This window comes from Lepisosteus oculatus, chromosome 8, assembly GCF_040954835.1.
Source record: "Lepisosteus oculatus isolate fLepOcu1 chromosome 8, fLepOcu1.hap2, whole genome shotgun sequence".
Taxonomy (NCBI): Eukaryota; Metazoa; Chordata; class Actinopteri; order Semionotiformes; family Lepisosteidae; genus Lepisosteus; species Lepisosteus oculatus.
In genome coordinates, this window is record NC_090703.1 from 21,452,667 (window position 1) to 21,476,830 (window position 24,164).

At 40.6% G+C, this 24,164-nt stretch overlaps 2 protein-coding genes across 8 annotated transcripts in view; both read left to right on the forward strand.

The window, feature by feature from the left end:
- The window catches only part of mta1 (metastasis associated 1), a 64,873-nt gene extending 49,798 nt beyond the window's left edge, over positions 1-15,075 (forward strand). Inside the window, exons 13-17 of one of the 2 annotated variants that reach the window (XM_069193386.1) lie at positions 693-844; positions 1,343-1,532; positions 2,192-2,281; positions 2,843-2,992; positions 10,278-14,919. In XM_069193386.1, coding sequence (XP_069049487.1) covers positions 693-844; positions 1,343-1,532; positions 2,192-2,281; positions 2,843-2,992; positions 10,278-10,369 — 674 coding nt within the window. In that variant the 3' untranslated portion in view covers positions 10,370-14,919. The other variant, XM_015351232.2, reaches the window with a different exon arrangement.
- Positions 15,076-23,765: 8,690 nt separating this feature from the next.
- The window catches only part of tmem229b (transmembrane protein 229B), a 35,015-nt gene continuing 34,616 nt past the window's right edge, over positions 23,766-24,164 (forward strand). For all 6 annotated transcript variants that reach the window (XM_069193393.1, XM_069193387.1, XM_069193388.1 and 3 more), the window contains exon 1: positions 23,766-23,860. The gene's annotated coding sequence lies outside the window, so the exon portion shown is untranslated. The remainder of the gene's footprint in view (positions 23,861-24,164) is intronic.

Consider the following 24,164-nt stretch of genomic DNA (forward strand, 5'->3'; position numbering starts at 1 on the left):
AACATTTACTGCCTTAAATTTAAACCTGTTTTATTCTGGTGTTATCAAAACACTCAACATGTTAGTTGTAGCAAAAAACACTCAGAATGTTATTGTCACCATCTATGGAGATACTTTATTATTATGGTATTTGACTGAAACTTTTATCCAAAGAGATTTGTACAGGTTAAATTTACACCAGCTTTCCATAAAGGGAAGCTTAAAGGGTACAGTAAACAATGTACAGTATGTACCTGTATAGGTACTACCCAGTCCTGGTCCTTGAGGGCTGGTTTGTCTGCTGGATATCTCTAAAGGTTTCCTAAAGCAGCAGCACCTGAAGACCTCAGAGAAGCTGGTAAACTGGTCGAGTCAAACCACTAACTGGTCTAGCTCTTTAAGAGCTGAGTTATAATGCAATTTACAGATACACCGCTCGTGCAGTTCCTCTATTGGATGGCCTTTCTATGCAACCTTGTGCCTTATGTTCTTGAAATGTCACATGGATGAATTGACAGCACTGGAGAATTTTGGCATTAGTGAAATCAGATCACTGTGATGGATTAACATCCTGACCAGGATGTGCCTTGCCTTGCTCCCATTGCTCCCCCATGACCCTGAGTTTGAAGAAGCGGTTAGAAATTGGGTGGATGAAATCAGATCACTGTGAAGTGATGTGCTCCTGATCAAGCTGATGCATCTGCCTTTTAAAGCCACCAGCTCTTACCAGTGGTACTCCTGGGGACCTCCCAACATGCAGTGCCGCCTCTGCGCCACCTGCTGGACATATTGGAAGAAATATGGAGGACTGAAGATGCCAACGCGATTGGATGGCGAGAGGCCAGGACCTAACCGCAATAACATGGTAATCTTTGATATCCTTGTCTGCCTTACACATGGATGACAGTGATTCGTCTAATTATGTTGAACTTTTATTTATCCTGTGGGTAGGTACAGCTTCTAGCGAATCAAGGGAATTAATATAGTAAGCTTGAGTACATATTTGGACACTTCTGTAGAAATATGTGGAGCTATGGAAACATGTGTCTAAAATAATGAAAAGATATTGTTGACACGTACTGAAGGTGCCAAGTAGTAGACTTGGTATCTTGCTGTTTTTCAGCAGCAGTGTTAAAGAAGTGTTCTTAGCCCAGTACATTGGGACTGCCTACTGCTAAATGTGCAGGAGCACTGGTGAATCCTTCCACTTGTAACCAAGTCATTAAGCACAATGAGTACAGGAGCTGAGTGCCATCCGTGATACAGAATTACATGGATCCAAGTTGAATGTTTTCTTCCCATTATTGTGCTATTTTTAGGGATTTAACTAATCTCCACTTGATCTGTCCTTGTCCTCTTGCAGAGCCCCCACGGATTACCTGTGAGACACAGCGGGAGCCCCAAATTTGCCGTGAAAACACGGCAGGCCTTCTACCTGCAGACTACCAAACTCACCAGAGTCGCCCGGCGGCTGTGCCGCGATATCCTGCGGCCGAAGTACTTGGCCAGGCACCCATATACACCAGTGAACAGCGCTGCCGTCAAAGCCGAGTGTAAGGAGCCCTGCGTCACAGTGATAACCCTATTCTGACACCGGTCTGCAGAGATCTGCTCTAACAAAACGTGCAGGCCTGGTGGAGAGAGGGGATGCAACGCAGAACCTAGCACACAACAGTGTAGATAATTAACCAGTCGCAAACAGTAACTTGTACATTGAGCAGGACCCGACACAGAAGCAGGCATGAATACCATGGATGTGGAAGAGTTATTGAAAAACAGACAGTTCCTTCGTAATTTTATAAAGGGCTGTGTAGGTCTTTGGCAGCCGTTCCTTACGTTGATCAAGTAAGGTGCTGTTAAAATCTGAGTCCTCTAGGTGATCTTTTCAAATCTGTGTCTGGAGGGCCAGATGTAGGAGATCACTACTGGTTGACCTTGGCCTGGAGGTGACAAGTAGTTGACCTTAGAATTGCCAGGGTGGAACCAGTAGAGAGACTCTCATTTTTGGCATTCATTCAGCAGCACCTAATTTTTTTTGGTAAGATTTTGCATTCTTGTCTCTGGCCTTTGGCTCTCCTAAAGTCAAGTCACGTAACAAAAGATGAATAAGAGATGTTGCTTCTTGCATTAATGATTGCTGCATGTAACACTGTTGGCTGTAATATGCAGTGTAAGTCATAACCTTTACAATTTTCTCCTGTTGTGCTGGCAGGCTCACTCCGATTGCCAGAGGGATCCAAGAGCCCCTTGACTTTAAAACAAGCAGTCCGAAAACCTTTGGAGACAGTAGTCAGGTATTTAGGTAAGACACAGCTGCGTATTATTAGGAAAATGTCTCCTTCTCATGTTTTGAAAGACAGTGCTCCATAAAACAAACATTAACATTTAGATGTTACATAATGCCTTAAGGGCATGTGTACTTTCTGTTTTGTCATTGTTCTTTCCAAAGGAAAGAAATAGTTGTAAAAATATATGATTTCATATGATGGATGCTTTCAGGAAATAGAATTTGGCCAGATCACTTTTTGAAGAGTGATGAACTTATGTAGAATTAACTGTATGTACATTGAGCAGGAGAATAAACATACCCAGAAATGAAACCAGTTTGTATTGGTGAGCCGTGTTATAGGCTAATCTCTTTTTGCCCCTGTAAAGCAACAGGTAATTAAGGAATTTTTCCAAATCAAAATTAATTATGACAAGATCCATAGTATTTAAGTTTTTTCTACTTATTTTACGATATTCCATGCAGAAAACTTAAGACTGCTTTAAGATTCACAAGGTACTGTGACTGAAGTGTGACTGCTTATTCATGTGATGGTCTGATATTCACGGTCTACCCTCTCAACCATGGTCCCTGAAGAGGCCCACCCCTGTCCCAAGCCAGACCCCCCCAGGAGCGCCACCATCTCCATGGGGAGTCTGACGCCCATCAAATCCACGCCCATCCTCAACAACGGCTCGCCCACCATCCTGGGCAAGAGGAGCTACGAGCAGCACAACGGGCTGGACGGTGAGTGGCCCTCTGGGGTGCTGGTGCAGGCAGAGGGGGAGTGCCGTTCACACGCCTTACACCCTGAGGCTTTGATTGGCCGAGACTGGTAAACAAACGTGTACGTGCAAGAGACCTGTCTTAACACACTTTCTCATGGTAGGTAAAAGACGGCTCAAGGCTGGCTCTTGTTATAGGAGCCACTATAGCCTTAAATTAAAAAAAACACATTGCACGTGTGAGACAAGATGTACATATATATTATTTTAGTTTCTGCAGTAAGATCAGTTATTTTAATTATTGATTAGGAATGGACCTGTCTTCATGTTAAATTCCCATTTTGCACAGTAGTACCATTACTTGAATTCTTTGATTGCTTTTTTGTCATCTTTGGCGTATATGTTTTAATTAATTACCGTGTTTCTTGTGCTTAGTAAGCCCTTGATCAGCAGGAGAAATTCCAGCCCCGTGTGGCAGAAATATGAAGTGCAGGTTTTAGGTGGCAGCACCCTGGTTAAATCACTGCGATCAGTTTTGGAATCGAGGGTTTCAAATGAGAGGTGGCCACTGGGCTCTTCCTACTCATTCGATTCCAGCAAATTGATCCCAGAATGTCATGTATCGTTTCTGGGAGGATCCCACTAAGTCTGCTCCAGCAACATGGCACGGTAACAAGTTCCAGCTGTGTTTCTGCAAGCCCAGCTCTGTTTCTTTACAGCTGGCCTAGAGAATGTCTGCTGTGGATCTCACACAGTTCAGGGAATTTAGCGCAGAAACCAGGTGGGTTGTTTGGCTGTTTTCTCTCGGTTTAAGAACTGGTCCTTCGTAGAAAAACCTCTTTAGACTCCATAGTTGCAGCAGTATTTATCAGACCTTTCCTTGGACCCCAACTGTCACCTCAGGAAAGATAAGCAAATATTTTATTCAAAATCCTTATTGTATAATCTCTGCATTGACAGTCAATGGCCATTAAACTGTTCACCAGTTGAAAGTTTGAATGAAAGTCGTTTCCAATATTTGGTTAATAAGAAGGCGATAGTATATCTCCCTCCTCCAGACTTCACCTGTTTTGCTGTTTTCTAGACAGGTGTTGCTTTAGTTCCTTTTGTTGGCGCCTATCCAATGAACATTATATTGAGAGATTAATTCTGCTCTTCATGAAAATAAACACAAAATCATAACTCTTTGCACTCTGGCCTGCATTTCCGAATGAGTGATCTGCATTGTAACTTTGGTTGATCGCCCATACACATGCATATAGTCGCCCGTACAGGCTGTGATTGTGCTGCAGTCTGGACTGGGTCAGATCCAGGCCTATGTGTGTGAAGTCGTATGGCGTTGTGCAAGTCAGCTAACTATAGTGCTCATGGGTCATCATAGTTAGCTTGGTTCAGCTTGTGTTCCTCCTGCAGTCTGCAAGAATGCTAATCTAAGCAATCTGTCTCAACAAAAATCCAAAAGTTTCTTCCATGAGATAATTATTCATCAACAAAATCCATCATCCCCTGTGTTGTCAATGAATTGTGACAGGAGTTTAATAGCAATTTGTAAAAAAGGATTTATTCTTTGCAGTTTATCCTGTGCCTATGTCTGTGATGAAAAAAGCTCATAAATGGTTTAGATTTACCTTATCTTTGCTATCTATGACAGTCAGAAGAATATTGTAAATATAGGAGTACTATATATGAATATATAGGAAAATTCTTAAGCATTTTGTATTGAAAATGGCATTTTCTTGAGACTTAATGTTTAGTTTTAGGCTAGAAAGGCCATTTGAACTTACTGCTGCACTGGTTTTATGTTAATTAATTCATAAATAAACACAAAATGCTTCTATGACAGGGGTATCAGACTCACTTTGTGGAGAATCTAGTGTATGCTCATTTTTCTTCCAATCTGAGTCATCAGTTAAGCTAATTATTCTGGCAAAGTTGTTACTTATGGTCTTTTGCTCAAAACCCTTCATTAAAGGTCATTAAAACCTTCTAAATCTATATTGGAAACATATTGCCTAGTTGCCTTCAGAATTTGCACAGTAAATAGATTGGAAGTGTTTAATCATTCTGAATGAGCACACCTATCATTATAAGGATATATATATCCTCTTTGTGTGAATTTCCCACCATTGGACATGTAAAGCAATATGAAGACAAGCTTCCATAACAACTAAGGATCAGAGTTCTGGACAGGCACAAGTTAGGCGCAGGATATAAAAAAAACATTAAAGTATCCTGAGTATCCTACGGACCAATCAATTATCAGAAATTGGAGGATACATAGAACTTGACAGAATCTTCAATAACCAGGTCGTCTCCCAAACCTCAGCAGCAGAGCAAGAAGGACACTGGCCAGGGAAGCAGTCAAGAGACCCACAGAGACCTACACTAGAGACCTACACTATCTCATTATTGACATTACAAAACTGTGAGTGCGTTCTCAATAGCTCACTATAGTACTCAACAAATCTGGGTTGTAGAGTGGCAGGAAGGAAGACATTTTACATGAAATCCCATCTTGACTATGCAAAAAGGCATGTAGAGTAGGAGCACATGAGACAGTGTGAAAAGACTGTGCTCTGATTAGACAGAGATTTAGTTATTTGGCCTTTTTTGCCAAGCAACGTGTCTTGCAAAGAAAAACAATGCTCTTCATTTGCAAAACACCATTCTTACATTGAAGCATGGGTTGTGGGTTTGCTTTTCCTCAGCAGACTGGTATGCTTGTCAAAATAGAGCACAGAATGAATGGAGCAAAGTATAGGCAGATCCTGGAGCAAAACCTGGAACAACATCAATCTGGTACAGAGATTCATATTTCAGCATGACAGTGACCCCAAATACAAAGCCAAAGCAATCCTTGAGAGGCTTAAAAAAAGTAGAGTAGAGGTCCAAGAGGGGTCAGTATGTTCTACGTCCACTGTATTTATACACTTCTGAGCTGAGTTCCCAGTTCTACACTTACGCAGTTTGTTGTAATTAGACCCACTATGTATCTCAGAGCTCAAAGTGGACAAAAGCTAGAGGACCCCTGTTCTGTTACCACCTGGCTTGGTAACTTTTTCAAACACATCATTCACCTTTCTTTGTGTCCCTAAGTGCTCCAAACCTAACTGGGAATTATATGAACCAGACTGTGGTTCAGTGATAAATCATTATCCCAAGACACCCAACAAATCCATCTCCACAGGTGCTGTTAAGTGGCTTCTGCATCCTGTAAGCTCGTCACATCTGTGAGGAACGACACTGTGCTGTCAGCAGGGGTGAACTGATGAACAGTCAAATTTGGAAAAAAATGAGTTAACTTTAAAAGCAGTGGCAATTACAAACTATGTACTGTGTGCTAGGCAAATATCAGCCAGGAAGGGGCAGTAGTGTTCATATTTCTGTTACATTCATACAGGGAAGCATTTACAGTGGATTGAGTTTGCTATTGATGCCTCCTTCTACCTCTTTCACACATACATTGTAGAACACCCAAAGGGTTGCTGCTGGGATTCTATGTTGCCTTAATTCAAAGCGAATAAGAGGCTGGAATGGGAGGAAGGGGGCATTCTCTGTGTGTTTCATGGGGAGATGGTGTTGAGGCCCTGGCATCGGTCCAGAAGCTCAGTGCAGTCTCTGTGATTGATCACAGCGCGTTGAATGCCTATGCCAGTGTAGTGCTCTGCCCAGGCTGCTTATGCAGTGTTCAGAAGGGCGTTCTGCCAGGTTGTGTTTTACCCCAGCCTGTTCCACACACACTTGAGTTACTTCACAAACAAGAGTCACCTTGCAATATTACTGCTTTCATGTGCTGGAATAACCTGAGTTTGAAATAGCTTCTAGCAGTTTGCTGGCCACTTTCATTTTGTAGATTTTTATTTTAACGGTAAAAAGACATTGAAATAAGATGATTCATTTTTGGGGATGTAAGAATATAATTCCTGTAATATGATCATATAATTCCTTATATGAATTTCGATAGATTTAAAACAGATAATGCTCCCAATTTGTAACTGGTCATAGGATCCTGTCTATTGTTTAAAGGTGAATTGCAGTTCTCGTTTCTCAGACTGGTTACTAAATCTTGGTAAAGAAATAAATTCATTGAGGATCTAGAAAACCTTTCACATCATGAACTTTGTGAAAGTACTGTAAGTCACCATGTTGTTGCAAACCCCTGGTGTGGCCAGGGGCGAGAGCGAGAGTTCCCACGAACTCTGAAGTGATCCGGCCCTTCCTGCTCACTTGTCGCTGTGATGACTATAGTAATGCGATGTACAAGTGAATTAAGTACAGGTTGTGACGAAGAATTTTAACCACAAAAAGTTTCCAATGTGATCTGCGTGCAGAGCTAACAAGTAAGTTCCATTTATCAGCAAAACCATCTCTTGAAGTCAAGGGCAATGTTTCTATTGGATTAACAGCGATGTATTCACAGGCTGGCTCCACGTCACCTCACTGGAAGTTTGGACCTCTTTAGTTACAGTACTGTCTGCCTAGTGGCTAGGACCTAGCATTTGTCTTGGCCAAGTGACAACGATCAACCTAATCTCTTTTACAGTAGACCTTCCATCACCTTCTGTTCTCGTATAGAATTAAATCTTAATACTCTCTACATTTTCCAAAGCGATGCTTGTGTGAAAAGAGCTTTTAATTTATTTAACTCAATATCCGTTTTTGTCTAAGTCTCATTTTGCTTTTTTTGTAATTTCAGAATCTAAAGAATATTTAAATAACTGACATTTCCACAGTTTGATAAAATGTATATTTTATCTAACATTTCGTCAGTTAGATAAAGTATCTCGTAATGGACAGTTGATACATTCAGGCATAAGTGGAGGAAACTACAGAATCTCTGCTTCTTCTTTGTGGTATGGCAACTAATATTGATTCTGCACAAAAAATCTCATTGGTCAGCTGTTTACTGAGATCTACACCCCACCCCTACAATAGTATTGGTCCTCTGTTTAAAAAAACGTAGAGATAGCTGCCCCCAGATAATTCACTTTATATTGTTTTTTAGTTTTATTAATATACTGATCCTGTTTTATTAAACATAATGAATATTATATTATACTTCAAAGGAACAAGTAATAGGTTTATTCCATGCTGAAAAAAACACAACGTTTCGGCTGTGGAGCCTTCTTCATGTGTCTTCTTGTCTTCTCGACACCTGAAGAAGGCTCCCCAGCCGAAACGTTGTGTTCTCTTTCTTCTTTAGTTTCAGCATGGAATAAACCTGTTACTTGTTCCTTTGCAGCCTACGCATGCTGACGCAGCTACCCACCTGATTATATTATACTTGCTTTACTAGGAGTGAATAAGAACATAGTTGTTTGTTACTAAGTTACTTTAGCCCATTGTTGTGTCTTGAAACTTGCATTTTTTTGGAATGATCGTATTATATTTTGCAGCCTGCCTTTGCCAGCTTCCCACTGTTTTAGCTGTTCTCATAGTACTTGAGAATAAGCGGAATAACCTGACACTGCCTCTGTCTGCTGATCGAGCAAGTACTGCAGGTTATTTGCCAGCATTCCCTTAGCTGGAAGGGCCTGGGAGAAAGCGGCTCTCCCACAGTTATTCTAAAGAATTCCACCTCTGTGTGGGCACTTTTAGACACAAATCATTTAATTTGCTGCACAAAGTGGCTGCATTGTTGCAAGGAACAACTGCTGGGATGAATTGACGTGGCGTCATTCAGTGCCAGCAACCTCCAAAGGTCTTATGACAGAAGTCAACACACAAACGCATGCCTGAGGGTGTTCAAATGACTGGGCCATGGTCTCACTTACTGTACACAGGAGAACTACTGTGAGAGGCCTGTTGGCTTGCTGTTGTATTAACATCATATTGTCTGACCTGTGGGAAAGTTTCCTTTCTCGTTCACAAATGCACGACGTCACACTGTGTTAAATGAAAAGGAACATTCTTGCATTCCTCCTGCAACGTCAAAGTTTTCAATGTGGCCGCCATGGTAGGCTCTAGAGGAGTCCTGTAGCACTTCTTTTCCTTTTACTGTAACTTGGAGCATCACAGGCCACTGAATTCCACACATTCCGAGATATTTCTAGATCCACCGCAGTGATGATAAGTTTGGTATTTTCATTTGTCCTCACGGTGCACATTTTTTAGTTTAGGGTGTTGTGATCCCATTTCACCGTTGAAGTTTCCTTTCAGCTGAATTAGTCTCCATTTTCTTAGTTCCTCTATGACCTGCAATACATGAATTCAAGATTAAAAGCATTGCAATCATGTTGAGCTATGATAGCTGTGCAGCACATGTTTCTAGCATTAGAGAGTATGTTCTTTTACAATTTGAAGTCAGGTTACAAGTGAAACTGTAGCTTCCGTAGTCTTGAATTTCTACTGGACATTTGTTGATCAAGCACCCTCTGCAAACAACAGTTTTACTTGTTCTGCACAACATTTATTTGTGTAGGGAAGTGTCTCCTGTTCTTAGTCCCTATCTGACTTGTGCGGAACTTATACTAACTTGCCAGTGTGCCTCCTTGTCCTAACCTATGTTACACAGTCTGTTTGTGTGTTGGTCCCTTTCAAGATTTGGATAACTTCTATTTAATAAAATCATGATAAGCTGTTTTCCTAAGCATGCCACTGTCTCACATTAATTCCTTTCTGACCACTCCGATCTTGAAACAGGTGGAAAAAAGAGCAGATACAAGCACAGCAGTATCCTGCAACTTGGCTTTTTGCATGACACAGGGCTGCATGCAAATACAGGTGCAGAAGGATGAAGTATTGTATACGTTGAAGCCACAGACGTGTTGTAAGAGAATGGGACAATTCAAAAGTGTTTGATCGTGGTAGCTTTAGTGTGGCCGAGCTCTTTACAGACGCATAATAAATGAAGTGCATGGATTTATGTCCATTGGTAAAATATTGTATGTTGATTGTACCTTAAAAATATTCTAAGTGGCTTTGATCAAGATGAAGTACTTTTTTTTCTACTAAAAATACTGAAAAAGCAGGGGTTGTATAAAGCCATTGCAAAATATTTGTGTTTAAACAGTCTGTGTTGTCAGACATTGAATTGTCATCTAATGCTTAAACACATACTGTAACATTTAATCTGCAGGATAAGTCTTATGAATGCTGTAGCATACAGAATAAAATAATAGGGACCAGACTGTATCTGTTCCTTTTACACAGGTACTGAGATTCGTTCACAACATAAGAAATAGGAGATAAGACAGATTAGAGTGCTATGGTCACTTATTTAGTCTTCTTCAATGTGGTACTGGTTTTGTTTTGGTTGTTTTTCTTTAATCTGGACTCACAAGATCTATTCTCTTTCATGTTGTTAGGTATACCTAACCATGGACAAACCAGACAGATGGTAAGAGAATGTTCTTCAACACTAATGGGCTCTAACTGGCGATGCTCGGTGGTGCTTTAGCAGTAGAAAGACCAGGAGGGGGCGCTATCTTTGCACAGGTGCATAGCGGGGGCCTCTCTGTCCAGACAAGAAGCCCTGCTGTAGACTCTTGGAGTCTTTACTGCTTCAACCCCTTCCCCTTTGAGGAAAATTGACTCAGTTCTGAAGCATCCCCACATGTGTAGTGCAATATGTATAGGGAAAAAACTGTAAAAGCTCCTTTTATCTTGTTAAATATTGCACACATTTTTGTGGTTTTAGTGCTTTGGCTCGTTTGTCTGGTTCCATCTGCAGTGGTGCGCAGGGGCAGTTGGTGTCATGGTGCAGCGAGGAGACGGCAGGTTTGAAGTCTTGCCTTTGCTGTTTTTCACAGGGTTGCAAGCGGACTTGCAAGCGGGAGACGTTGTGTTCCCGATTATCTTGAGGTTTTTGAGCATTTAAGATCCCACTTGGACTACGCATTCACACGTGTATCATTACCAAATGAGGCAGTGTTCGTCAGTACCAGTCCGTCACACTCGACTCGAAGACTTGGGGTCTTCCACGGTGCTTCACCGGGAGTGCCGTTTCATTGTCAAAGTACATGGGTGTGAGTTTGCTCCAGTAGGCGGCAATGTGGGGCACATTGAGTCAGCTCAAGTCTGGGAAGACTGCTCTTCTTCAGCATTGCAGGCAGGGCTGTGTGGGCTCTTGCTATGTACTTTTTCTTCTCAGCAAAATGCACGATGACTCATTTCAATCAGTCAGTTTTGTCTTTGCCTAAGTAAATTCCAGCCCTCCCCAAAAGAAAACTATCATGGTAAAATTCTGTCCATGCAAGTGTATGGTTATATGTATTGTGTTGCATATTATGGGATTTTTGACTAAAATATAAAGGTACAGTAACAATAATGGGCTACATCTTGTGTGTGGGGCCTTGAACACTTGTGGTTTGAATCTCGTGGTGGGTAATTGCTATATATCCCAAGAACGTTTCTATTAGTTAAAGATCTAGCTGCCTGTTTTAAAGTTTCTTTTTCAGAAACGTTCCTCAGGTTAGTACTAAAAACTGTGTATTGAGTAAGGCATATGAAAGGAAATTTTCTTTCTTCTGAGCAGTCACCTCAGTTGTACAGACTCTCGCAACTGAAAATGTCCTCATATAGACATACATGTTTTAAAAAGAAGCGACGTCCGCCACCACGTGGCAGTGTAAGAGTCCAGAGGGTGATTCACGGCATGTGTCTGTGAAGGTGAGAGGACAGGTGAGGAGGCTGGGCAGTGACAGAGTGTGTTGGACATACAATATGGGGCGTGACGTTTGTTTCCACTCGATCTTCTTGTGCCACAGTATCTTAGATGTCACAATAGCCTAGGGCTCTAAAGCTCTGGTCATCGTAATCAGTTAAGGAGGAACAGGCTCAAGTAGCACTTAAAAAGTCAACCCAGAATATTTTTTCAGAATCAACAGTGAAATACCAACTGTAAGGCACAAGTGGAAACTATGTGAAAGTGCGTTTAAAACCAAGAACAGGAGGCACTTCTTTACCCAAAGTGTTGTGGGAGCGTGGAACAAGCTGCCCAGCCATGTTTGTGGATCAGGTCCTTGGATCAGTAAGCTACTAACTAAACCAGGTGGATGGGCCGAAGGGACTCCTCTCGTCTGTATCCTTCTGTTTTTAAAAGGTTTAATGTTCTCTAGAACTAGCTTGGGTTTGAAGTGGAGAAACTTTCCAAAATGTTGTTGGTACTACTGGCCGCGTTATACTGGATCCACATAAAGGTGAAAACAGACACTGTGAGATTTGAGAGGTTTTTTACAGTCATTTTATTGCACATACTGCTGTTACACGATGACAGTAAGAAATAAGTGAAATACGTTTTTAAAGCATCTGAGAAAGAAATGTGATAGCTAAGTCATAACAGAACATACCACAGCATATTCTCTTTAGATGGTGTGACCTTAGTTGTGGTCTCAGTGTGAACATAGGAATTAAAGCAGCAGATGAGAGGATGCCTTTTGGCACATGTAGCTTATTTGGGTTTGATTTAATATGAGATTAGATATGAGAAACTCACACTTTAAGAAGAAATTAAGTTCGTTTATCTTGGTAATGTCCCACATTCACACCACGGGGGGGTTTCAGTGTGCAGGGAAAATTCTTAAAATATTTTACTGTTTTAGCTACATTCATTATTTTTCTTATTTATGAAATTGGCAGGCTAATGTGAATCTTGATGGAAGTATTCCTTCATGGTCTCTCCTAGACATATAACCAACTCTCTAAAGGAATAGTGAAACTGTTCAACTTTCTGTTGAAAGTAGTTCTTATTTAGGAAGATATTGTGGACATGGACTTTCCTACTTTTTTCCCCATAGTTACTTGGTAAAAATCGTGGCCCGTGGTTCCAAACGTATATTCCTCAAATTTTTTATTTACCCCCTACTGTCAAGCACAGGAGAACAGGACACAACTTGACATAAACCCATTTCAGTTATTTGCATGCAGCTGTCTTGTTGTTTTCATTCCATTTTAATATTTTCTTAATTCTTTTTTTTTCTCAGTAGATTGATTAAATGGCAGAAAGAGTGGCAGCTCAGGAGTTTGTTTTGATTTAATTTTACGCGCACCCATTTTCAGTTGACTTTCTCTCTCGGCCCCCGTTAGGGTGGCTGAGCTAGCTGAGAGTGCAGGCGTCCATTAGCCTGGTGGGGATGCTCCACAGCTGAATTAATTTTCCCTTCAGCATGTAAGCTTCTGTTTTCTTTTTCCTTATAGTTTCTGTGTTCTCATTGCTCACTCACTTTGTGCAAAATGTTCAGAATTTTGCAGCTCTTGTTTTAATTGGTGATTGATTTGTGTTTCCTGCTTCTTTGTCTTTATTTTATTTATTTTTTGACATTTAGACATTTTAGATTTAGAGAACCCCTCCTAAAACTGCCAACAATTTTTAATGTCTTCTTTGGTTTTTCATGACAACCTGAAAGACTGAGGAATGAGACTGTTTTGAAGTGACTGGCAGGGAGGGGTTCTGAGGTTGGTGTTACCTCACTGCCTCTTCCTTTGGTTTTGTTCTGCTGAATTCATTTCTTCTGTTCTTCCCTCTATTTGCTCTTCAGTCTGTTGTGTATGCGAAATTGAACACTGTGTAGAGAGGAGTTGATACCAAAGGTTTTTGAAAGTTGCTTTAAATGCAAGGGTTTTACAATTGGAGAAGTAGATCCGCAGCCTTAACCTTATCACCACAGTGTGCTGTAACTGAAGAATGCCCAATATTTTTTTTCTCATTTACTTTTTCTATTTTTCACTGGTTTCTAACGCCTGGAAAGCACAGCATGGAGGGCTTCTTGTGTGCAGTTCCTCTTGCTGTTTATCACATCTAAAATGTGTTCTCAAAGTCCTGTATCCCCTGTTTCTTCTTCCTACAATGCCTCTGAAATGTGGAAAATGATAGTTTGGCATCACATTTCCATTTGGCAACATGTTAATTAATGTGATTGTAATTGGAAATCCTGACAATGATTTTGTTCACTTTCATCTTCCTGGGATTTCCTGGATGGAGTGGCTTTGGGGATATGCACAACAACTTTACACAGCAACATTTTACTCTGCAAATCAGAAACAGAATTTTTAACAAGATGTTACTATAGAAAGAAACCTTACAGACATCTTCTGTTGAAAGTATTGAGAGTCAACGTAAGTTGTGAAATAAGTAATGTTCTCTAGTAGTCATGTCAGTAGTCAGAATTGTGTTTTTCTTAGGTGGGTTTCGTTTTTACATGTAGAATGTCGTTTAAAAGTTTTATCCATTGAGTTTTTTTTAAAGCTAACTCGTGCTTTCTGATGCTGCAGACACTGAACCACAGAAAACTTACAAGCACACGTTGAGTGCTTCCTAGTGTAAAACCATAAGATCTAGCACAATGCTTGATTTTTTTCAACACCTTCTGATCTAACTGTAAAAAACAATGCGAAAATAAGGAACAAGTCAATCCTGAATACTGTAGCTGTTTGAGTACCCACAACACTTGCAATACATAGCCTGAGCACGGTGGTCTCAGATCTTTCCTGCTTTACTGGCCCTGGAGCTTTTCAGGCCAAGTGGTTATGTTCTGTATTTATTTCAGGATTTGCAGTGCCGGAATTCCCAGGGCCTATGAACTTTTTAGGGCTACGAAAGAGGGAAACACTAGTGACTTACAAAAAACAAGCTGAAACAACATGCTTGCGATCGACTAGATGCTCCAAATCAATAATCATACGCCATCTAGCGGCTGTTGTACAAACTAGAACTATCGAAGTGATGGTCACACGACTTGCTCCATCAATCACGTGGTTTAGCATTAGAAAAGTTTAATGTACATCATGTCAATCGACGTCATTCAATTGGCATTTACCCCTCTTTTTGCACATTTCGAAGTGAAAGTCCCTGGGGCCTAGAAACACCAAAATCCAGCCCTGGGGATTTGCATAATCTTCCTCCAGTGTTCTACTCCCAGACATGCCCGCTGTGCTCTACTGCCATGGTGGGAACTCTAGCAGGAGAGCTTCCGCTGTGTCCTCATGGTTTTCGCTAACACTGCTGCTCTCCGCCAGGGGCCAAGCCCAAAGCTGCGCCTCAATGGGAAATCCTACCCAAGCGCACGGCTGATTCGGGGCGGCTCCCGGCCCCCCATCAAGAGGAGGACCATGAGCTGGATTGACGTCCCCGATGACCTCCTCTTCATGGCCAACAAGGAGACAAGGTGAGAGACAGAGGAACCCCTGGCATTGTTCTAATGTATGAACAGGGGGATTGTTAAGTTAGCTGGCCTATTCAGAGAAGTGCATGTTATAATCTTCAAACTATCTAGAAATTAAATCCGGTCTACATGCTAATGTGATGAGAGTATCCACCACAGGGTTATTAAATCAGTTAGTGCCCTCTGGTGTGTTCTCCACTGACCTTCTGGTGTGTGCACTAAATTTCACCTGTTGCTCAGGGCAGTTTTCACAATGCAGTCACTTGAATAGGCTGAAATACCAAATCAAATATTGCATTAAATTAATAATATAACAAATTTGATATTATTTTGTAAAATATAAATGATGAATGCATTAGCATATCCTGAGTGTAGTCATTTCTTCATTGATGTAGTTTCGCCGTGAGACCTGTGGGTAGATGTTTGAAAATTGTGCTGTGGGAACCTTTTTTCTTGGATTGGTCCCAAATTGGTTCTAGTTCCTAGGTTAAAAAAGGCCAAACATTTTTTAATTTTTTTTACAAAATCCATCTCGAAATTATGATAATAAAAGCAAACTGCCTTCTGGATTTTCACGTCGTCTCTGTGAATTCATGATCTGTATTACAATAAAAATAGTCCAGTTTGTCATTGGGTCGCAAGTGTCTGGTGGGGTTATAGAGTCAGCCTAAAACCTAGGATATGGTTAAAAAGTGGGTGAGAGGAGTGTTTTCCACTCATGTGGTTGAAGCCTGGATGAATGAGACCCACATATTGATAAGCTAGTGAAATTCATGTGACCTGGATGGCAGAGAGACCTTCTCTTGTTTGTAACCTTTATTACATTGTTACATGTAAAACACTAGTGTAATTTTCAAATACTGAGTTTAAGATCATTAAGTTGCATAATCTGTTTTTTCCTACAGCACTACTGGCATGAGTTTCAGTTGGTGGTGCTGATGAGATTGTTTGGGATAGTGAAATGTCATGTCTGACAGAACTCTTGATCCAGTAGACTTGGAGAAAGTGACCAGAGGGCGTACAGTAAATTACTGTAGCACAAGGATTAGAAGTGCTGGTCCAGGCAATACGTAATCCATCAGGTCATATAGGTCATCATTAACTTATTCTTACATAAACTCAAGCCTCTGTATCCATCAGAGATTTAGGTCAGTTTAGCAAGTTAATTTGGTCTCGCTTCATTTTCATTACAGCTCCGGAAATCATTTGATAATGTCTTGTAAATTAAATCGTTTCAATGGTGTAGGAATTGATCCTACACCATTGGTGAGGGTTGATTTTCGATATAAAAGGCTGACATGGTATAGCTCTCCAGATTCAGGATTGCCTATCCTTACACTAAACCAGGTGTAGTACTATAGACACAGCTCCTTGTCTTATCTCATTCAGCACTTTTCAGATTTTCACTTTGCTGCAGTGGAACCATAACATGGCAATTAAAGCTTTTAAGAGGAAATTTGAATATCAAGAAGATAGGAGCATCCCATGTGCTTTTACTCTACACAGTAGTTTAAAAACCAAAGGGTAACATCTGCTGCTGTAATCGTGCTTTCTGTCTTGCACAGGAAAATCCGAAAGCTCATTGCAACTTCAGAGACCAAGCGAGCTGCGAGGCGACCCTACGCTCCAATCGTCATCGAGCCGAGCCAGACTGGCCAATCACTGAGACCGCCTGTCAATGAAGAACCAATAGTCATTGAAGACTGAACCTTGTTCTGGCCAATCACACACACTGAACCTGACTGTGTTTATTATTACTGTTATTATTGTTTTTTATTTTCCAACCTTAACCCTGACAGATCAGTAATTGTGGATCAACGAAGAAACACTTTGAGTTTCGTGAAATGCTTGTATTCCCAAAGATGAGGGAAGGGACATTTACTTTGTAATATAAGCCACGTGAGTATTTTTTAACACGTTAAAAATGATAAAAAAAGACAGTTAACTGCAGTGACATACTGTAACTCCCTTTGTTTCTTTTTGCTTTTTTAAGCTGATAGTTTCTGTTTTGTGAACAGGCTTTGCTGTACCCTTCTGGAACAGCCAGTTTAACTTATTGAGAAAAATATCCAATGTGCCGTCTTTTGTACCTTTTTCTTAACTGACATCTGCGCTTGAATGATGTAATTAAGAATAAATCAGTTCTTTCTCTTTTGTGAATATATAAATAGAAAACAAGACAAAGGTCTGTTTTTTTAAACCAATATTTTCTTTCTGGGGTTTGAAACATGAAAGCAAGATTGTGACTGCCATGGTCAAATCCATCCTATGTATCACTCATTTATCAGCAGAAAAACAAAATTAATTTAGTCTTGTTTGGTCTGCTTGAAAAACAGGGAGCAGTTTATGCTCAAAGTACTCCACTCTTATTTTACACAGTCATGGCTTAAACACTGGTTCTAGAGCCATTTATCATATATATTTTAAAGAAGAGTAAATACACTTGAAACGTGTGCCTTAATCAAACTGAGCAATCTCTGCAAAGACATCGTATTACTTGGGCACAACACCAAGCATTAAATTGAATTGACCTAAACACAGCAATGTGGCATTGTGACACCACATACAGTATATATATACACAAGGTATGTACCATACATATTCCCCAGAAATAAAGTATGTACAAAATATATACCCCACACATGTGACAGTATAGCTTAAATATAATGTGATATTTAAGAAGTCTTTTTTTTGCTAAAATATTTAATCATGCTGAAAATGTTTCAGTACTAAAAATACTTCTGTGAGATTAATCTAACATAAGATGCCAATACAGTACACCAGATGCCATTTTCACATTTGATCCGTCTGTTTACAGTAGTAATCTGAAGTGAATATGTTGCCACTTTTATTATACGGTAAACAATAAGTGCAGAAAGAATAGGATTATTTAGGCAAATGCACACTTTAGATACTGTACAAATGTGTTTTTAATCAGTTTTAGCCACTTTCTCCAAATTGATTGCATTTTGAATTGGAAACTGGACCTAATTTTGGAATTGGAGTGATTTTTATGTCACTCTAAACGAAGGAAACCACTGTTAAGTTTAACTTGGGTTTCAGTACTTGGACGTCTGTGTGTGTGGTGTCTTCTCCTGCCGAATTGCACAAATTACATTGTCTTGGTATCAAAAACAATCTCAAATTCTGGCTTGCATCAAACAAATCTGTTTTTTTTTTACTTTGTCATTAAATATTCCAGCAACTAGAGCTCAGTGATGTTGTAATGAATATTGTGCAAGGATTTGCATTTTTCTTTTTACATTACACATCCTTTATGTGATGCGGTCTTAATTCTTGTTCAGGGCTGTTTTGCAGATGTCATAAAGTCCTTTATCTCTTCCCTTTAAGGTTTGGCATTCAGGTGAGTTTGTTAACCCATCTATGGCCATGACCATTTAAAGCCTGCAGCTTTAAGCTGGGTAAACTTTGCTGTTTTGCCAAGTACAATACTGTATGTTTAAATCTTAATCTTACCCTTTCTTGAAATTATCACACTCTCTGAATGTGCTTTACACCTAAGGTAACACTGTGAGGTGTATGACTGGGAAAGGTGTAAAAAGAGTGGGGACATGCTAAACTTAAAGAGTTCAAGTCACTTCATAAGATTTGTGGGGCTGGAGCTTGTCCTTGATTCTGTGGTATAGCATAAGCCTATAGTACAGGGCTCCGCTTAGATGGGATTTGAATTCCATTGTAGGCTGTCTTCTCCAGTGTTGTTGGTATCCTTTAAAACTGATTACTAAAACAATTGCTGTGAAGTACTCAAGGATCCAACAGTGCAGAGATCATGGCCCTCTAGCAATATTTCAACAACACTGCCCACTATCCCACGCTGCCCCTTAAGTGTCTGACACCAGTTTTGCTTCATACTGGAGGTGAGTGCAAGAACACATTTTGAAAATTACCCCAGCCAGCAAGCCAAAATGGGATCAGTGCTTGCGCTATGTGCAAAAACATGTTTTTTTTTTACACTGGGCCGCATCACTAAGATTAATATTGGCACAGTAAGGAGATGGCAGTGGAATTTGACTTGCATCAAGTGAAACGTGATCACTCATTTATTGCTGAATTTTTTACTATTTGAAATATCCATACAAGTACTACAGCCTAAAATCTCAAGTAGCAGGTACTACTGCCTGTTGCTATCACTGTGCCCGGTGATTATCATGTGTAGGCTAAAATATGACCGACTGCTTGTGGTTTGAACCTGTCTCTATATTACTTTTGCTGATTGAAATCACACTTCACCATCCACAGTGACTCATTGCGGTGCTGTTTCTGGCTGCACTGTTGTTACAGGAGATTCTCAGTGACTTGCTCATATCAGCATTTTACATCATCGTTGTCCATGTCCAACTGTTTTTACTTGTCAGTTTATAAAATCTGGTATTATAATTTGCTGTGAAAAAAGCATTACTAAAGTGAGGGTGATTTCCACCGTTCCTGTCGGTTTAAAGGCAGGATGAGGTGTGCCTTCCTTTGGACTCGCATCAGGTTGGGAAAGCCTCAGGACATCAGGATCGGGGTGGACCATTGGTGGTCTAACTCCTTTAATAACAGTTTTGGTGTAGATTTCCACTGCTGTGCTACGAGCCAATGGGAATGTGTTACATTGTCCCATTTTATGCAATTGCAAAATGGCACTTTTTTATACTTTTTATTCAAAACCTGAATGTTCAAACTGGAGATTTCTAAGAGTAGAATATGTTACAATAAATGCCAGCAAAACCAAAAATATGTAGGCTGCATGTGTAAGTATTCAAACCCATGAACTCAATATCTGTCGCCAACTCCTTTTACGACAATTATTGCCTCGAGTCTTTTTTAGGTTTCTACCAACTTTGCACACTGGCTTGGTGCAGTTTTCACCGGGAGTTTTGTTTAAACTCTCTTAGGTTGCCAGGGGATAAGTTCTACACAACTTTCTTTCCACAGATTTTCAATAAGGTTCAAGACAGGACTTTGACTGGGCCTCTCAAGCACTCCAGTGTTGCTTTAAGTCATTGATTGTTGTGCTGAAAGGTGAATTTATATCCCAGTTTTGGGTCTGAAACATGTTTTCCTCTAAGATTTGCTGGAACTTTGCTCCATCTATGTTCCCATCAGTCTTGACAAGCTTCCCAGTCCTTGCTGATGAGAAACGGAACTAGAACATATTGCTACCACAACCGTGTTTTACAGTGGGGATGGTGTTGAGTGTGCTCTGTTCCGTACCCTATCTGGGATTTGAGATGTTTTTCCAGTTCCATTTGTGGACTGACTTGGATTTTGTGGAATGACCCTGTACAGTAACTCTTTCACCACTGGCTTCACTGTGGCATCTCTAATCAGTTTCCTCATTGCTTGGCCTCATTGCAGTTTGAATGGTAAGCCTGTTCCATGTAGTGTCAGTTTGCCCTTACTTAATGATCAACTTCATTACCCTCAAAGAGATATAAAGGGTCTTATTTTATAACCTTCTGATTTATGCCTTAATAGAACTTTATTCCAGAGTTGTTTTGAAAGTTCCTTTGTCTTCAGAGTTGACGAAGGAAGGATTCGGTTTTGTATGAGATTTACTACCTGACTGAGGGAGTGGTGCATTTATTTGTAAAGTCATGTGAACCACTTTTATTGCACACATTCAGGCCATTCAACTCTTTGTGGACTGTAATTAGTAGTTAAGGCATTTTTGTGCTCCTAAATGAATAGTTTTGTTCCAAGAAAGGATTTTAATATGTACTGTATGCACTCATTATTTCAATTTTTCATCATAATTACTTTGTTGGTTTTTGCTTTGCATGTGTGTGGTAAGTTGTAATGTTAATTGTTTCTTTAAAATGTCAGAACGGCAGGCTTTATTGGGAGAACTGCAAAGGTCTGAATACTTACGCAAGGCCCTGTACAGGGAGGCATCGGACTGATGGATAGTGCTCTCTGAAAAATTAAATATGATACCACCTCTCTGAGCCTTCATACATCTTTTGTCTTCTCCACCCGACATGTTTTTCTATACATTTGTAGTCGTGTTAAGGCCTTAACTACTACTGTTCTGAAATACGTCAGTTTTGCTTTATTTTGGCCAAAGCACATGGGTACAAGTGTTACGACCACCAAGCATTATGTTTCAGGACCACAGGCAGATCAGGGTTTATACTGTAATAAACTTGAGTTACCAAAATGATAATCCAGGTTGCTGGGACAGCTCATGGCACAGGGACTCCACGTGTGAACACTGTGAGCATGGTGTAACACTGACCTGTTAGCAGGTCTTTGTGAACGTCACCAATACCATTTAATACTACTCCAATCCTAAAGAAGAACATGACTTTATGAATTTCAGAAATAAAGAAGGTCCTGACATATTATTAATATTTAAGGTGAAGTGATGTAATAGGCACTTATAGGAACAGAGTTTTATGCAAATATTAGCTTGCTGTCACAAGCACGGACTGAAATCCGTGTCAGATCTTGTAGAAGACCCTATGCGATGCGGTAAGAGCTGGAGAAAACAGGAGGCGTGGTAAAAGGGAACACACAAGGGTTAAATAGTGCACAAAATAATAGTGACAGTCCGTGAGACAGTGTACGAGGAAGACTAAACGGCATCCAAATCAAAACAGGTCCAAGGGCAGGTCAAAACACAGTCCGAGGGTCCATCAACAAGGAATCCATCCTGGGACACGACAAAGTTAAAATCCCCGGGAGGGGGAGCACACGGACAAACAAAACATGGAGGTCCAAGGGTGACGGGGCGAGATCCTCCAGACCCCGGGCTCAGAAAGCAGGAGGTGTCGGGGATGAGGCCTATGCCCTCAGGAGACGGCCGCAGGGTTCCTTGGTGATAGGCGGGCCTCGCGACATCTTACCCCAATGATGAGCCCCGAGGACTGAAGGAGCTGGTCTTTAAGTAATAACGCTAAAAGGGTACACCTGCGGAGCTTAATCACACGGACAATAATGGGAGCAGTGGAGCGCCCTCTAGGGAGGGATGTCGGGCGTGACACTTGCATCAAATTCTGTTGTTAGGGAATTTGTGACATTGAATAAAGAGATTGTTGCTTTTATACTGCAGTTATTTTCAGTTTTTGTTTGCATGAGAGAGAATTCCTTACATTTCACTTGACACCATCTTTAATCTTCTAAAATCTGACATCTGCTACTAGAGTTTCTCAGCCAGCAAAGATTCATTCACTCTAAACATCAGGAACATGTCCAACAGTGACAGAGCTGTTTAGAATGAGTCCATTAGGGTTTTCTCTCGGCTAACCCTCAAACCAGATCTCCTACAGTTGGCCGTGTTCAGTGACAGCAGTGAGGGACACGCCATGGCATCAATCAGAGTTAACTCTCCTGCCAGGCGCTGTGGAGCTGTCAGCACACAAGTGGAAGGAGTCTGTCCTAACTCATTGTCCTGTGTTGTCCAGGAATCAAGAAATTAAGAAGCGATTAGTACCACTGAATTGGGTAGGTATAACTTTAAAATACAAATAATTGTTCACAACAGTTCATGGTAGTTTGACACCTCAAACTTTTTAAGGGGGGCTGTATGAGAGTTTTCAGCTCTGTAAATGGGTAATCGTGTTTCTTTCTCATACCTCCATAGAACTGCCACTACACCACAGTTTGAAGTTGATAGTACAGATTGTTACAGAAAAAGACAGTGTAAGACAACATGCTCTACAGCTCTATGTTTTTTCCAGCATTCAGGGATACTGGCGCAGACAGAATTTCTGTTCCCAGGGGGGGTTAGAGAGCCACCTACTGGTCCACCAACGCCATTTCTAGCAGCAATGTGATTTTCTTAAGAATGCAAAGATTGCTCTGAGGCTCTGGGGTGATTTCATTCCAGTTCTCATATTTTTGTTCATTGGGCTGTGTTAAAATTGGTGTAGAGGATGTCATTGCCCACATTGCATTTATCTGTATTCAGACACTGCCTCACGAGTTGACACTAATCAATTTTGCTTTTGGGAACACATTTATTGTTCAGAATGTGATCAGTTCAATAAGCATGCTACGGGTATGTGAGCGTGCTAGGAAGTGAAGTCTTAATGGTTCTTAAGAAGTTAAACTCATACAGAATACAAATTCTGCTACTTTGTCCCTAGTGTTTATTCCATATTAAGCTACAGTACCACACCATAAGGTGGATCAGTTGTGACCCGTAACGTACTGTACATTTTTCAAACATAGCACTTCGTAATAAAAACAGGTGTTTGTAGTTGAGTCCAAATTGCTATTGTTCAGTCTAGAGCGTGATCTCTCTATATATACTTTTCTGTATATAAATATAATTGTTCATGTTACTGTTACCAAACTATTTAATTTAAAAATAATCATTGTGACGGTTTTTCCTGCGAATAGAAATTCTGCTCAGAGCATTGAAAAGGCATGCATTTTGACACTGCGAAGGAGAAAAGATCCGTTTTACCATAATATGTCAAGTACGGTTCAGGACGTTGGTTGTTGTATTTATTATTGTGCTTGTTGTTTCGAAAAATCACCTCTATATCTTTCCTATTTTCGTTGATTCCCCCCCCCCCCCCCCCCATCATGAAAGGTGACAACGGTTTCGGAACCGTGAGTGAGGTCCTTTTCTGACCGGGACAGAAACGGTTAAAGCGGAGCAAGGTCTGTGTTGCTAGAGAGTGAGCATGTGCTGTTACTGCAGTGAAATCCAATGTGTCAATTTTCATTCAGAGAGCGGAGCCAGAGAGCGGTTCACCGGGGATGTGAAGCGGTGCCGGGGCGTTTGGCCGTGCATCTTTTTTGTCCCAGAGACCCTGCGCTGGACTGTTTCATAGGTCAGACTTAAAAACGTATTTTTAAGGATTTTACTCACAATAGTTTGCATTATTACGGGTAAAATAGAGAAAGGGACGGTGCAAATAGAAAGAGTACCAGAATTTTGAAAATAAAGATGCATCTGGCATCTTAATCGCTTCCACGTATTTTTTTTATTGTATTGTGATGGCATTCTAACGGGATAGTACTCATATTATTAGTCAAAACAGTGCAAAACGAACAATAAAGTGGTTGGTTACTATTTAATTGTGATTCCTGGCTCTGACCGGCATCAGCCGCCAGGTCCTGAGAATGTTGCTGGGC